Below are 16,604 nucleotides of genomic sequence, written 5' to 3' on the forward strand. Positions count from 1 at the left end.
CTTTATTATTATAAACAAAAACATTGTAGGCTAACTGCCGATAAGGTGGGAATGACATATTCAGCTTCACTTTTTTTAGTAAGCGAATTAATGTAAACTTTGGAAGAAATGAGGGTAGAAACACTTTTTTTTTCACCATTAGTATTTATAGTATGGCTCAATTTTATTGATTTTCCTAGTAAAGCTATATACCATTCTCGAATATGATTTGCCAAGATTGTAATAAGAGAACTGTAATTGTGAATTTTCCTGGCTTCTTTGTTGCTAATAAAATCTTGATAAAATTTCTCTAGGATCCTTGGATGTCCATTGCAATCGGCAAACGGCAATACGTTTTTTAATGACAAACAACCTATTAAACTTCTTATAACTTCATTAAATAATTCTGCTGATTTCACTGAAATCTCGAGTCTTCTTAATGGCATCCAGTTGCTGAAGCAGTCATATTAACTTGTCAAATATACAAAACTGAACCTCTAACAAATAGATTAAAATTATGAACCTTGTGAAACAAAACACGCTTTAATTGTTTAACATTTTATACAATGATCACAGCAATATTTATTTTTTATTAATCATAAAACGAAAATTAAAAGAAAATTACAATGTAAATTCGTATAATTTGCATGATAAAGATAATGATAAATAATTTTATTATATGATTGTGTAATTATAGTTATATTGACATACATTTTATAATAAGGATAAAACTGGATTAATACATATATAACGAAATAAATTGTATATTTAAAAAGAAATTTAAAATAATTCAAGAATATGCTCACCTCTGATGGAATTATATAAATTATAAATTAAAATAACGTTTCATATCTACTTTCTGAAAGAAAATTAAAATTTTGTTAGAATAATAACCTAAGTACATCGTTCACAACATTAGAGGAGAGTACAAGATACAAGATCAACATGATACAAAGTGAAATGAAAATCATGGACCTTCAATAAAATGATAAAGCTATCATCGTAAAATCAACAGATGATTTGCTATACATACCCATATTTTTTTTATAAGCTTCTTTTTTACATTTTTCACATCTTCTTACTATCCTCCCCGAATATGAAGCACAAAACATACATCTTTTAGAACGAGATGTTGAACTTGGTTCTTCTTTGTTAGGTTGAGTTGATTGATTTGATTGATTTGGCTCATTTGATTGCATTTGATCTTTATAAACAATTGAAAGTTAACAAAGAAAGAAATAATAATAAAAATAAAATAAAAAACGAGTAAAGGACTTGAACGAGTGAATAACAACTCGTCAAACAAGTCCAAGAAAGTAAAAAATAAAGGACTTGAACGAGTGAATAACAACTCGTCAAACAAGTCCAAGAAAGTAAAAAATAAAGGACTTGAACGAGTGAATAACAACTCGTCAAACAAGTCCAAGAAAGTAAAAAACAAAGGACTTGAACGAGTGAATAACAACTCGTCAAACAAGTCCAAGAAAGTAAAAAACAAAGGACTTGAACGAGTGAATAACAACTCGTCAAACAAGTCCAAGAAAGTAAAAAATAAAGGACTTGAACGAGTGAATAACAACTCGTCAAACAAGTCCAAGAAAGTAAAAAATAAAGGACTTGAACGAGTGAATAACAACTCGTCAAACAAGTCCAAGAAAGTAAAAAATAAAGGACTTGAACGAGTGAATAACAACTCGTCAAACAAGTCCAAGAAAGTAAAAAACAAAGGACTTGAACGAGTGAATAACAACTCATCAAACAAGTCCAAAAGTTAAATAGGTTATCTCCAAAGGAAATAAACCTACCTTTGTTTCTTCTCCATTGCTCCTGTCTAATTGCATACTTCATTCTTCTATTGAAACTGTATCTCTTATTTTTATTTTGGTTATTTTTGTTACGTTCACAAGGCATTTTTAATTTTAAAGAAGAAGAGAATTTACGAATTTTCAGTTACTTTTTATTCAAAAAAAAAATACCGTGAGAAAATCTAATTAGATCTTATCATGAGGTGGGAATTTGGCGCAGTATACGTAATGACTAATGATGATAATCAAGGGGTGTAACAGTAACAACAGAAACTATTAAGTCCGAAGTTAAATAATCTTCTAAAATTGATTGACATCAGATATAATAATATGACTCATAATATTTATATCTATTTTCACATTTGGTACATTTTGTACATTGAATACACGATACGTCATACGCGTATAATCTTACTAAAAAATAATAGATCACTATTTGTTATAATAAATTTTAAAAAAAATATTATGTAAATACGCATCTTTTTTGTACTGTTCACATGCACTTGTTTTGCGTTAAAAAACTTGGCGTTTATTGTATTATAATTATAATACGAATTTAAAATTATTAATAATAATAAAAGTTAAGTAGTTTCAAAATACCTGACAGTATAGTATTATATACTATCGTTTATACATGTTTCAACCAGTCAGTACCTGAAAGTATGACCCATAGGAATGGGAGGATATGGAGTAAAAGGAATGTAAATCGCAATAACAAGCAATGTGCTCCTTAAGATCAACAATTTAATATTTCTAATTACACATTTTTTTTAAGTTTTAGGGTGGCGCTCGGTGTTTTTATACTTTTATCATCGGAAAATGCAATGAGTTGAAAGAGCTCGATGTCAAAACTTTCATTGAAAGCGATATAGGTATTCAGTATTCGCTGGTTATCATAATATCTTGATCTTTGAATTATACTAGGAAAACGGAAACCGTTAAAGTCCACCGCGTTTATTTATTCATTATCATTTTTATCAAAAAAATGATTACGAAATACAAAAAAAGGAGTTATATAATAACTAAAGGAAAAAGCAAGGGCTAATGTGTGAGGTGACGTCAGTGGATGGAAGGAATGAAAATTGCATGGGTTAACACAAAATCGTTTAATGCAGTACAGTAGAAAGTCCTTCGCTAACGCTCCGGACAATCAATTTCTTGCTACGATCAAATTGTTAAAGTGTTACAGAATAGTGAGATGAGTTTCCCTTTTCTATATTAAATAATGTTGCTCATTATTTCTGTAAGTAAAGTTAATTAAAAGAAGGTAAACTAAATCCTAATCGGAAATATCAGAATAATTGAATACTATATTGGTTATTATATACTTTTTCCCAACCACTCATTCATACATTCGTATAATTAAAGGTCAACACTTAATAATAAACAATTTATATATAATACGTAAGTAATTTATTATTAAAGAAAGATAAACGAAAGATTAATCAATTTATTTATAAATTAATAATATAATACTATATGTATTTTTAATTAACAATAAATTATATTAAATAATGCAATATAAAATAAATTAAATGAAGCTCAATTATTCATTTATACGTATATTATGAGTATCAAATTAAATAGTTTCTTCTTCTACTATCTTCTTCTAATATTAGAAAGTTATATTATCATTTTTCGGAGTTATATATAAATTATTTTTTGATCTAATTTATAATAAAATTTAAAACTAAATTTATTGATCTTCAGGAACTAAAATTCCAAACTAATCGAATTATTTTTACTTCTAATTCTTTACGTAATTTAGTAATACCTAAATCTATTTTATACTTGAATATATATATATATATACATATATTTCTCATTTATCATTCTCTTGTAATCAATCACACCAATTTTTAACTTCTTCAAATTGATAATTATAGAATCTTTTGCACGATATTTTTTGATATTTTTTTCTTAGAGGCGGAGAGGCTCCAGGGAAAAGAAGAATCAGTTGCAGTTAGCGCGTCACCATCATCTTTATTGTTTTAAACAAAAACATTGGAGGCTAACTGCCGATAAGGTGGGAAGTGGGAATGACATAATCAGCTTCACTTTTTTTAGTAAGCGAATTAATGTAAACTCCAGAAGAAATGAGGGTAGAAACACTTTTTTTTCCATCATTAGTAATTATAATATGGCTCAATTTTATTGATTTTCCTAGTAAAGCTAATTTAATTATGTGAAAGGATATATCCTTATACCATTCTCGAATATGATTTGCCAAGATTGTGATAAGATAACTGTAATTGTGAATTTTCCTAGCTTCTTTGTTGCTAATAAAAACTTGATAAAATTTCTCTAGGGTCCTTGGATATCCATTGCAATCGGCAATACATTTTTTAATGACAAACAACCTACGCTCTTCTAATTTTAAACTTCTTATAACTTCATTAAATAATTCTGCCGATTTCACTGAAATCTCAAGTCTTCTTAATGGCATCCAGTTGATTGTTCTACGGGGGCTTCTACCCAAAGCAGTCGTATTAACTTGCACACAATACAAACATACAAAACTGAACCTCTAACGAATATTTTAAAATTATGAACCTTGTGAAACAAAACATGCTTTAAACGTTTAACATTTTATGCAATGATCACGACGATATTTAATTTTTATTAACCATTAACCAAATTAAAAAGAAAATTAAAATGTAAATTCGTATAATTTGCATGATAAAAATAATGAAGAGTATATTTTAAATAAATTTTTTTATATGATTATGTAACTATAGTTACAAAGCATACATCCTCTAGAGTCTAGAAAAATTTGTAAAAGATGTTGAATTTTCTTATTTTTTCTTTTCGTTAGGTTGGTGGGCATTTGACTGACTTGATTGATTTGGTTGATTTGATTGCATTTGATCTTTATAAACAATTGAAAATTAACAAAGAAAGAAATAATAATAAAAATAAAATAAAAAATGAGTAAAAGACTTGAACGAGTGAATAACAACTCGTCAAACAAGTCCAAGAAAGTAAAAAATAAAGGACTTGAACGAGTGAATAACAACTCGTCAAACAAGTCCAAGAAAGTAAAAAATAAAGGACTTGAACGAGTGAATAACAACTCGTCAAACAAGTCCAAGAAAGTAAAAAATAAAGGACTTGAACGAGTGAATAACAACTCGTCAAACAAGTCCAAGAAAGTAAAAAATAAAGGACTTGAACGAGTGAATAACAACTCGTCAAACAAGTCCAAGAAAGTAAAAAACAAAGGACTTGAACGAGTGAATAACAACTCGTCAAACAAGTCCAAGAAAGTAAAAAACAAAGGACTTGAACGAGTGAATAACAACTCGTCAAACAAGTCCAAGAAAGTAAAAAATAAAGGACTTGAACGAGTGAATAACAACTCGTCAAACAAGTCCAAGAAAAGTTAAATAGGTTATCTCCGAAGGAAATAAACCTACCTTGGTTTCTTCTCCATTGTTCTTGCCTAATTTTATACTTTATTCTTCTATTGAAACTGTATCTTTTATTTTTATTTCGGTTGTTTTTGTTACGTTCGCAAGGCATTTTTAATTTACAGTTACGACAAAAGACTTTTTATTCAAAAAAAAAAATATCCGTGAGAAAATCTATATACGATATAATAATTTATTAAGATTCAGGATATTTTTATTGATCATGGAATCAAGGAGTACATTTGTATGACGTCATGGTACACGTATCTAAAAAACTATGAAACTAATTGAAACTAATATAAAAGTTAAGTTTCAATAACATTTTTTTTTATCATATTTTGAAACGATAAATGTTTTAAAATTCTATATAATTTCTCCGTTCAGATTTCATCATCAACATGAAGTCATTCGCACTTTTATTATTCTTACAAATAAGACGTCATCAACTCTTTTTTCGAAACTTTTTGCGTAATGATACCAGCTTAAAATGCATTTTGATACATACGGGCCATTCATTTTCAGTGTTAACAAGCATACTATGCTCTTTATTTCTGCTAATAACTTCGATTAATTATTCTTTAAGTCAAACTGAGTCTTGATTCCCTATAAAAAATTTTATCCGTTATTTCTGTAAAAACTCCGTAAAAATGAGCCTTTTCCGGATCCGTTCACGAAAAGCGTAAATAATTCGATAAATTCCGTGATATAAGGTTATTAATTCCGGAAATATGAGCCTTTTACGGAAGAAAAAACGGATCGACTTTTTACAGGGATTTCAAAGCTTTTCCTCACTCCTCCTTCGTCTAACCTTACCACCAACCCTTTTCTTACGCACAAGAAAGCATCCTTTCCCGTCCATAACAGGTATATTAACAGCTGATACCAATTGCTTTGTAATCACCTGTATCGATTCTTTGGATAATGAAGTATCAATTTCCTTTGTTGGTAACTTCTCGTGATGCAGATCTGCAGTTCTGCACCCCTGATTATCATCGTTGTACTGCGCCAAATTCCTACCTCATGATCAGTATCAATAAATTTTCTCACGATATTTTTTTTTTTGAATAAAAAGTCTTCTTGTTGTAACTGTAAATTCGTAAATTCTGTTCTTCTTTAAAATTAAAAATGCCTTGTGAACGTAACAAAAACAACCGAAATAAAAATAAGAGATATAGTTTTAATAGAAGAATGAAGCATACAATCAGACAGGAGCAATGGAGAAGAAACCAAGGTAGGTTTATTTCCTTTAGAGATAACCTATTTAACTTTTATTTTACTTTCTTGGACTTGCATGACGAGTTGTTATACACTCGTTCAAGTTTATTATTATTTCTTCCTTTGTTAACTTTCAATTGTTTATAAAGATCAAATGTAATCAAATCAATCAAGTCAATCAAATGTCCAACCTAACGAAAAGAAAAAAGAAGAAAACGACAATATAGCGATAGAATCAAGTTCAACATCTTTTACAAGTCATTCTAGAGGATGTATGTTTGTGCTTCATATTCGGGGAGGATGGTAAGGAAATGTGAAAAATAAAAAAATTATGGGTATGTATATCATCTGTTGATTTTACGATGAATTCAACTTAGGTTATTCTAACAAAATTTAAATTTCTTTTAGAAAGTAGATATGAAACGTAATTTTATTTATTTATATAAATCCGTGAGTTGGGTGCGTATTCTTGAATTAATTGTACAATTTATTTTTTTACAAGCTGGGGTGTTCACTCTTTCTTATCAATACTCTGACCAAATTTTTTAGCAGAAGGAAAATATATTTTAACGATAACAAAAGTTGAAAACAATGACTTCAAACGCTAAAACAGACAGGCAAGAGTTAAATGAAGCCTTTAAGAATTTTTTTTATACAAGTTTTATTGGTTTCAGAACAAAAACACCGGTTTTTTTGGAGTTCGTCAAGAAATGTTTTTGAGAAGGAAATGATAGTTAGAATACTGGGCTGTGTAGAAACCTTCCACGAGGAATAAAGCTTGTTGTCGCAAATTTAACAGATAGAATAATGGAATATTAGTAGTAAAATAGCTTTAATAAACTTCTCGACAAATGGCAACATAAAATGGAATCACGTGAGTTAGATCATTTACGAGAAAAGGGAATTGAAGTAACAGCTAAAGAACAAATAATCAAGGAGAAAGATGAAGAAAAATTAGTCGAGGAGAAAGATGAAGAAAATAAGTCGTTATTTGGTAGGTTAAAAAGAAGGAAAAAGAACAAATAATCGAGGAGAAAGATGAAGAAAATAAGTCGTTATTTGGTAGATTAAAAAGAAGGAATACTATGGAAGAAGACACGAGTAAGTTAGACAATAATGGAAAAAAGTCTCCGGTTACAAAAGCAAGAAGACGTAAAAAAAAAATACATAAAAATCATAAAAAAGAAGTAAAATTATTGATTTCCCGGAATACGTACAACGTCAGACGCAGAATATCTGGAAAAACATTTTTACAAAAAATCACGTATGGTATTGGACGGATGATGTCCTCAACAAGTTGGTTATATAGAGAGTTTTAAAATTTAAATACAGAACCGTGAAAACAAAATTACGTCTCACAAATAACAGGATGATTTATACATAAACGGTGGGGCAAATATAGTAGTAACACGGAATTCATGTAAATTTTCTTTAAGGATCTTTGATAGTTTAATTAAGAAAAGACATGTATGGCAAGCGGTTAAGAAGCTGGAAGAAAATGTAATAAAGATAATGAGTTTATGCTGAATAGAGAGTATGTTAATAGGTGGTCATTTTGCAAAAATTATTAGTGTTCAAAATAAATTATATTTTGATATACTTTAATAATGAAATGATCTCATAAAAGCAATATACGAATCAACTACCAATGATAAGTTAGAAGCAGGTTTACAGCTTAAAAATCAAGACGAGTTACTATATCCTACATCGAAAAAACTATAGTCGCACGTGATGATGAGGTAGAGCGATTAAAAGCGGAATGCAGGAGCTTGAGGGAACCACCTGAAGTTAAAGCAGGAGGCGTTAGTCGCTCAAGATCATCCAGTACTTGAGAGAGATGGTAAATTCTATCATTTGAAGCGGAAAACAAATTTACAAAAGCAAGTCACTAGTACGCCTTCGAAAGAAGAATAACAATTTTTTGACGTGGCGGAAGACTTACCAGGAATAGAGAATGATAGTAATTCTTCGTCTAGTTTTTCAAGTAATAGGGTTGAGACTTTTAACAAATTAAATTTAAAATTTAGTGAACGATAGAAGATACTTTATTTGTTTCGCAATTTAGATTAGCCCTTTCAATTAATTACGTAGCAAATGAAAACCGCTACAGCTTGGTAAAGTAAATTGTTATAATTTGTACTTTAATTTTAATGTTCTTTATTATTAAACTAATAAAGTATTTCGTTTACCACTAAAAAAACAAACTGTTTAAATTTCTTGGATATACGTACTCTAACGAGGAGATACATCTACATTACATGTTTTAATGTACAGTATGTACGTAAATAAATGATTTATATTATGACCACTGTAAGCGGTTATATAATGTTAAATCTGGGATCGAGTATAAACCATTCTTTTTGGGAGTTAGGACTATTAAAAGTTGTTAGTCAATAATTGGCTAACAATTTTATTTTTTTATTAGAAAATAGAAGATAAGATATTCGAAGATAGATTCTCTCCCTGTTTAATATACTTTTAATGATGGTCAATGTTTTTCATAATTTTAATGATACCACCCTTCCAGTACAATAACGTTTTCCGGTACTGATAAAGCTTTATTGCTTTGTCACCCATTTAGATCACCTTTTTATGTAAAAAAATTTGTATAAAATAAATATTTAATAATAAAAGATGAAGAAAATATTTAAACTGTTGTTCTCGAAAGGAGGCGGATCGTCGGGACTCGGGAGAGATAAACGTTAATAAACGTATAGTGGATTGATTGGGTTCTATAATTTATTAATTCTGTTAAAAAAAATATATATATTATTTATATTAACTGTCAGTTTATATATTGTTTTCCAGATTATTATAATATTCGGTAAGCATATATTCTAATTTTTTATAGCTTTATATAAAGTTTCTTCATCACAAGTTTCCAATAGTAAATATCGTATAAAACGATGATATTTCAAGTGGAATACTTACATTATATGCACGTAATTCCAGATTGCCAATATTTACGATTTTTTAAGAATTTCTTCTTCGTTTGTAACTGAAGTTTTCCAACCTTGTCTATTTTTTAAATGAGGTTGAAATAAAGGAATTACTAATATTATAATATTTTATAAAAAAACCATCAGTATCTGAATTAAAATTTTAATTTTACATTTTTTAAACTCAAATTCCAACGATTCGAAATCAAGTATTATTTGTTCGTTTTTGCATTTACCGAATTGTTGATTTATACATCTACTATAAGGAATTTTTATTTGCAATTTTTTTCGCGCGAGTAACTTTTTATTCATATGACCGATATGACGTAATTAAGTCAAAGTGTTATTGTACATCGTCACGAGATGGTGAGACCTTTACATAGAAGTATATAGTTTTTCGGACTTAATGGGTTATATTATTTATGAATAAATAATTTTTATAAGAAATATTTAAAGGTCTCATTTTTTTTAGAATCAATTCAACGGATACCCCCCTGGATCACTTTTTTATTATTAATACATGGAGTACATGTGGGAAGTTTCGAGAATAAATTACTTGTTCCCGCACATTTATTAAGTTCCATAAAATCGAAAAAATATATTAGCATTATGGTATTGTCTCCATTGAAAAGCATTTTTTGTATTTCTTCGAAAGAGACGATTGTAAATATACGCGAGTAAAAGTAAATTACTAGGTAAATCCGCTTTAGAAGACCCTATTTTCGGAAGTAAATCGTAATTAATAAATTTTTTCTATTGAGTCCCTTAATTAAAATGTCGAACTTGACGACTTATAATTAAAAAAAATTAAACTCCCATTTTTTTTTAATTAAAACGTCGAACTTGACGTATCTCAAACTAGTTCAATTAAGATTATTGATAAAGGTGCTAGAGTTATCAATGCTCCTGTCTACTAAAGGTGTGAATTTTTTTTAAAAAAAAAATTGCTTGTACTTTTTAAATACGATGAGATCCAATTCTTTGTAATAACTATATATGGGTCTTTGTAATACCAAAAATACCTTTTCTCTTCGCGTAATTCTTGCTTGAGTTGCGGTTTGATAAAATTTTTGGATGAATTTGATGTACAGTATCTCACGTCTGAGGACTTGTACTTTTAATCACAAAACTTTAATGTATAACCCTTGGAATGTTCAGCAAAAGTCCGGCTGGTGATGACCCATTATAATTGTTGCATGGCATACTGGCATACTGTATGTATATATCTTTCAACGTATTTCCATAATAAATCTGAATAATTTATAAAAAAATGACATAGTAAATGCAATTTTTATATTACAATAATTTCATCCAAAACAATGATTATGTTTGTTAAGCGTAAAAAGCGTTGCATTTCATTCATATCTTTAGAAGAAATTCAACAATAATTCTCCACTATATGCAATTTTTTTTAACGTATAATACAATGATGCAATGACTTATTATGACATTGACAAAAAAAAGATAATTTTTTTTTTAAATTAAATGCATCTCTCTTTATTTTCTTAGTTATAACGTTATTTATTCTAATTTATAATATAAATACTAATATATAAAGAATCTATAAATAAGTTTTATTATGTTCCCCTTACATGTTTTTTTTAAGTTGTGATTTTGCAAAAACAACAAATATATATTATATATCTGATATATGTATATATATATATAAGAAAGTGAGAAATGCATAAAAAATCAACCCATCAAAAAAAAGGTATACCGAATCAACGAAAAAAAAAAAAAAAAAAGAATAGGAAAAAAAAATGCGGCATGATGATGATAATGATAAATAATGAATTAAATGCCCAAAAATGTTTTGAGATTGCATGCGTATCGATTGATTATATAAGGGTTAAAATGTTTTTTTATGAAAAAGAAAAAAAAAGAAAAAAAAGTAAGTATAAGCGTGTTAAAGTGATAATATGTTAATATATATGTTAATAATTGTCCAAAATCCAAATCTCAATAAAAAAAAAAGAAAACAAAAAGAAAAAAAAAAGATCGCATAATAAAAGAATCATATATAAAATATGATAAATTTATATACGCGAATGCAAACGACTTTAAAGATTCTAATCATTATTTGATTAGGCGGGCCCAAATGAAAACCAAATTTCTGATAAACAAAAATAAAAAAGATAATAATAAATTGTATTGGCCCATACACACATATAAATTCTCTTGAAAAAAAAAAAAAAGTTTACTTACCATGGTTGTCAAAATATATAACTGCGATAGTATTTATCAACTTAAATACATCAAAATTCTCTACAAATTTGAAAAAAACTTGTAAAATCAAAAATAATTCAAAAAAATAGTGACAATAAAGTTATAAAATGTTCCAATAATAATTACAATATTATTTCGGCGTCGGCGAATCAAATGGTTCTCCATCCCAATAAGGATCTGGTGATGCATTCACCATCACGATTAAATATAAAAATAATACGATAGATAGAAATAAGTTAATTTGTTTATTCATTATCAAAGAAAATTATTGTCAAATTAATTGTCGAAAGTAAAAGATATCGTTTATTTGTAGATATTTTCCGTTATATGAAGAATGTTGAAAAAGAAAAACCAAACAAAGTATTCAATTTTAAATATAAAAAAGATAAACGTGGCGATGCAACATCTCTCAATAGTTCTATTGTAATGAAATTTTCTTAATTAATGTGGCTTCCTTTATTTCACGCTTATAATGATCTTTATTTATATTGAGGCGATGAAAAAAATTTAATTTTAATTCATTTAATTCTCTCTTTTTGAAAGCGAGAAGACACGTAGAGAAAGCGAAAAATTGAAAAAGCCACATTATAGCAGCCACACTAATTATTAACAATAAAATAATTTTTTAGATTTTTCATAGACTATCGGGAAATTTTGATCGGTGAATATGATCATTTAATGTAAGAGAGATTACTCCAATATAAATTTCAATTGTAAGTGATGTAAGCAGGGCTTTTCCGTATGATTAACATAGCCTCCTTTCACAAAGCCACTTTCCCCTATTATTAATAAACTGAGGCAGTGTTTGACTTATAATAATATAAAAATTATTATTATCCATATATAAAATTTTCACTAAGTTTTCGCTGACAAATCCAGCTTTGATAATATACAAACCGATCTTTTTTTTTATCGATCGAAAAAAAAACATAATAATAAATCTTGAGGGCTGACTCATTAGTGGCTTATGAAAGTAGTAATACCACTGATTTTCATAAGCCATACATAGCCCTACTTTGAAATAACTAAGCCATGTTTGAATTTCATGTTTTTCACCTTAATTGTATGTTATTAAACGATTACGGGTTTAACATTATTTGTTTGATAATTCGATTAGTTTAGTTCGTGAAACGATCTATCATTGATTGATCACTTGACAACTGTGATACCTAAATTGATACAAATACAACCCTTCCTGCCATCATTTAACAGCAGCTTTACGCTAAATTTTATTAAATAATTCTCAAAATCGTATTACAATAAAATGAAAACATAAGCTAGTCAACAATACAGTGAAAAAGAAAAATAAATTACAAAGTAAACTGCCAATCCAAAAACTATATAAGATCCCCAACCTAAACCCAAAGAGTACTAAAACCCCGAACCGTTCTAAACAGAAAATCCGAAATTTTGTCCATCCAAAATCCACTCTGATCAATATCCTAACGTATGACGACAAAGGATTGTTATGTTGAAAGTGCGAGAAGAATGGAGGAAGAGCGAACTTGTGGTGCGGTGTGAAATAGAAAAAAAAAATATTTCGTTTTTATAAAAAGAAATTAAAATATTTATAAAGCGGGATATTACGGTATTAATAGGAAAGAATTATCCCGCATTTCAAAATAAAATTATATTTAGTAAAATTAAGTAAACCCGTTTTTTTAAATCGGTTCATTCCTGCCATCATTTAAGCACAACATATGACACAACCCTACAAGTTGATTGCTCTGGTGGATCATAGTTTTTAGCATATATGCTCTCAGCATGACGACAAAAGTGCGAGAAGAATGAACCAGCGCTGGAGGAGGAGTCAGGAGAAGAGGACCGGGAAGAGCGAACTGTGGTGCGGTGTGAAATAGAAAAAAAAAATATTTCATTTTATAAATTAAAATATATATAAAGCGGGACATTAAGGTATTAATATGAAGGAATTATCCCGCATTTCAAAATAAATTATATTTAGTAAAATTAAGTAAACCCGTTTTTTTAAATCAGTTCATTCCTGCCATAATTTAAGCACAACATATGACACAATCCTACAAGTTGATTGTTCTGGTGGATCATAGTTTTTAGCATATATGTTCTCAGCATGACGACAAAAGTGCGAGAAGAATGAACCACCGCTGAAGGAGGAGTCATTAGAAAAGGACCGGGAAGAGCAAACTGTGGTGCGGTGTGAAATAGATATTTCATTTTATAAAGAAATTAAAATATTTATAAAGCGGGATATTAAGGTATTAATATGAAGGAATTATCCCGCATTTCAAAATAAAATTATATTTAGTAAAATTAAGTAAACCCGTTTTTTTAAATCGGTTCATTCCTGCCATCATTTAAGCACATCATAGTGACACAATCCTACAAGTTGATTGCTCTGGTGGATCATAAAGTTAATCGGTTTTTAGAATACTCAGCATTGCAGTATCGATAGGGGATACATCAAGACAAATTAGCAACATATTATTACTGATATAACTTGCAATAAATGAATTATTTTACAATAGTAATGCATTTATAATATTTACTCTTAATATTGCTTATTGAATATAGTCTACACATATATTAAACACCATATTCAATTATCCAGAATCATAATACTTTAAAATAATATGATTAATTTTGATCTGACCAATAACATTAAAACAGTCAATTTGGATTATATGTAAAGACTAGAGATGTTTATTGAAAAAACAAGGTCGCTACAATGGAAGGTCGTGTTTTTATATATATTTATATTATTAGTTTATTTTTAGTTATGTTAGAGATATTTTTAGTTATTTAATGATTAGATAAAATCGGAAGCTTAGCGATGGGAAAGTGGCTGAATTAAAGGTGGCTTAATAGACAAATACGACCAATCGTCACAGGCGAGATTGGCCGGATGGTAAATTTGTTCGATAAGCAAATTAGTACCAGATTTTTAACGATATAAAAAGGACCGATGGTGGAGGTTTTGGGGAGCGGTGTGAAAAAGTGTAGTTTTTATTTTACGATAGAAATATATATCGAGCGCCAATAGAGGCAGGTAATATTGTATTGTACTTGTTAATTAATAAACCCTGCCAATTTGTTTACAATTCGTTTATTTCGTTAAAGTGTTTATTATCTTTTATTGACCTTTTGTTACATACAGTATCGTTTAAATGTCTATACACAATTTAATTACGATTATAAACAGATTAATATATAATTACTTCATTTTTCATTTACTGATTGCTCATTATTTGCGCACACATTATCCGATTTACTAATTTTACTTCATCACTTGATATTTAACGTCATATTATCTTGCGATTATTAACCGATCCTTAATTATCTTTCTGTTACTACCTAACCAAACGTTAAAAATCGGTGGTAACAGTATCAAATTCAGCACCACATGTACTACATGGTTCTTGATACAATATTTTCAAAAGATCTTTGATGTAAGGATTGGAATCGATTATATATATATATATATATATATATACTGTATATATACGACTAAAATCGATTTAATCAAAAATCGAATCGTATCTAATAGAATCGATTAATCGAACCTAAAAATCGAATCCCAATAAATCGAATTTTTTATATTTTGACGCAGCAAATATAATCTTGCTGTTTCTATAACCACGTCTATAACCACGTCTATAACCACGTCACAATGAAAAAAAAATCTCAGAATTAACAAAAAAAAATCGAAAAAATTCAACAATTGTGATGGCTTTTTTGACCAATAATAATTGGATATTGGACAATTAAACAATTGAGAATTTAATCAAACATCATCCAATCAAAGTTAATTGTGGCTAATGTTTAATTAACAGTTAATCAAAAAAAAAAAAAATTTTTTATTAATTGATAATTTCGAGTTCAGGGGCGATCATCTTTTGGGCAGAATTAAATATAATTCTATAATGCGGGCCAAAAATGTCTACTGCATTGTTTTATACATATTTTTTTTGACAACAAATTTTGACTTTTTATATAATAATTGCTTTTAGTTAATAAAATTTCAGGGTTTTTTATTCAGTGCAAAAAATAAAATCATTTTACTTTTTTAATCAAAATTTTCAAATTTTTACAATAAAAGATTATTTTAGTTATTTTAGTTATTTTAATTAAAATCCACCTAAAATTTTATGCCGTCGGGATCATCGAAAGCGTTGCATTACGAAAATGTTTAAAGAATGATTTTTTTTTTTGTAAAATTACTGAGAAAACGATTAATCGATTCCTTAAATCGATTCTCAGGTTTCGATTTTCGATTGAATCGATTCCCAATCCCTAACTTTGATTGAATGGAATCACATTCCTATTCGTCAGATTTGATGTCTGAAAATAAGATACATTATTATATATTTTCTCTTAAGGGATAATAATATTTTTATAAATATAAGAGCTTTATATAACACCAAGTATTACAAGATGAAAAGTTCGAAAATGAATCTTCTAGAATCAAGGATAATTTTATTACCTTTGTGGCACCTTGTTTTCGGTAAAAACTGATCCATTGTTTATACGATCGATTGCTAAAATCTTGTATTCCATATATGTATAATTGTATACTAAGGATAAAATCATTTTCCAAATGCGAAGGTAGATGCCGAAACAAACTTTTTTTTTTTTTGGTTCAAAAATTTTACATAGAAAAGGCGAAAAAAAAGGGGGGGATTAGAATAACGTAATATTATCTGCGAGGTTACGACCTCATGCAATATTTATTAGTAAATCATAATAAACAATAAAAATTGTTAGTTAATAATCATATGATAACATTTTTAAAATTCGTGCATACAAAGAATTTAATAGTTAAAATTAAATTTTTTATTTTAGAAAGGTTTGTCAGACTGTTAAGTAAATATAATAATAAGATGTTCACGTGATTTACCACAATCGTTAAATTTGACAATAAATGTAAATATTACATAAAAACATATTAATGAACGATTAAGGTAACAAATTCGAAACAAGAAACAGGATTTTTAAACTGACTATGACATATTTGTAAAGATGGTGTAAAGATTGTAAACCAATTTTTTTTCATC

At 28.2% G+C, this 16,604-nt stretch overlaps 4 protein-coding genes across 4 annotated transcripts; 1 reads left to right on the forward strand and 3 right to left on the reverse strand.

The window, feature by feature from the left end:
• Nucleotides 1-619: 619 nt before the first annotated feature.
• OCT59_015685 (uncharacterized protein) lies at nucleotides 620-1,890 on the reverse strand (the record flags this gene model as incomplete). Its single annotated transcript, XM_066140197.1, has 3 exons — nucleotides 620-838; nucleotides 1,013-1,183; nucleotides 1,785-1,890. The coding sequence occupies 3 exons, from the start codon at nucleotides 1,888-1,890 to the stop codon at nucleotides 813-815; spliced, it is 303 nt and encodes a 100-aa protein (XP_066003002.1). The 3' UTR covers nucleotides 620-812.
• A 1,905-nt stretch (nucleotides 1,891-3,795) lies between these two features.
• OCT59_015686 (uncharacterized protein) lies at nucleotides 3,796-4,230 on the reverse strand (the record flags this gene model as incomplete). The annotated part of the gene is made up of 1 exon (XM_066140198.1): nucleotides 3,796-4,230. The coding sequence occupies one exon, from the start codon at nucleotides 4,228-4,230 to the stop codon at nucleotides 3,796-3,798; it is 435 nt and encodes a 144-aa protein (XP_066003003.1).
• Nucleotides 4,231-4,711: 481 nt separating this feature from the next.
• On the forward strand, nucleotides 4,712-5,170 carry OCT59_015687 (uncharacterized protein; the record flags this gene model as incomplete). Its single annotated transcript, XM_066140201.1, has 1 exon — nucleotides 4,712-5,170. One exon carries the CDS (start codon nucleotides 4,712-4,714, stop codon nucleotides 5,168-5,170), a length of 459 nt encoding a protein of 152 aa, XP_066003004.1.
• A 4,171-nt stretch (nucleotides 5,171-9,341) lies between these two features.
• Nucleotides 9,342-9,660, reverse strand: OCT59_015688 (uncharacterized protein; the record flags this gene model as incomplete). Its single annotated transcript, XM_066140202.1, has 2 exons — nucleotides 9,342-9,427; nucleotides 9,522-9,660. The coding sequence occupies 2 exons, from the start codon at nucleotides 9,658-9,660 to the stop codon at nucleotides 9,342-9,344; spliced, it is 225 nt and encodes a 74-aa protein (XP_066003005.1).
• Between the last annotated feature and the right edge of the window lie 6,944 nt (nucleotides 9,661-16,604).

Source organism: Rhizophagus irregularis, chromosome 23 (assembly GCF_026210795.1).
Source record: "Rhizophagus irregularis chromosome 23, complete sequence".
NCBI classification, from domain to species: domain Eukaryota; kingdom Fungi; phylum Glomeromycota; class Glomeromycetes; order Glomerales; family Glomeraceae; genus Rhizophagus; species Rhizophagus irregularis.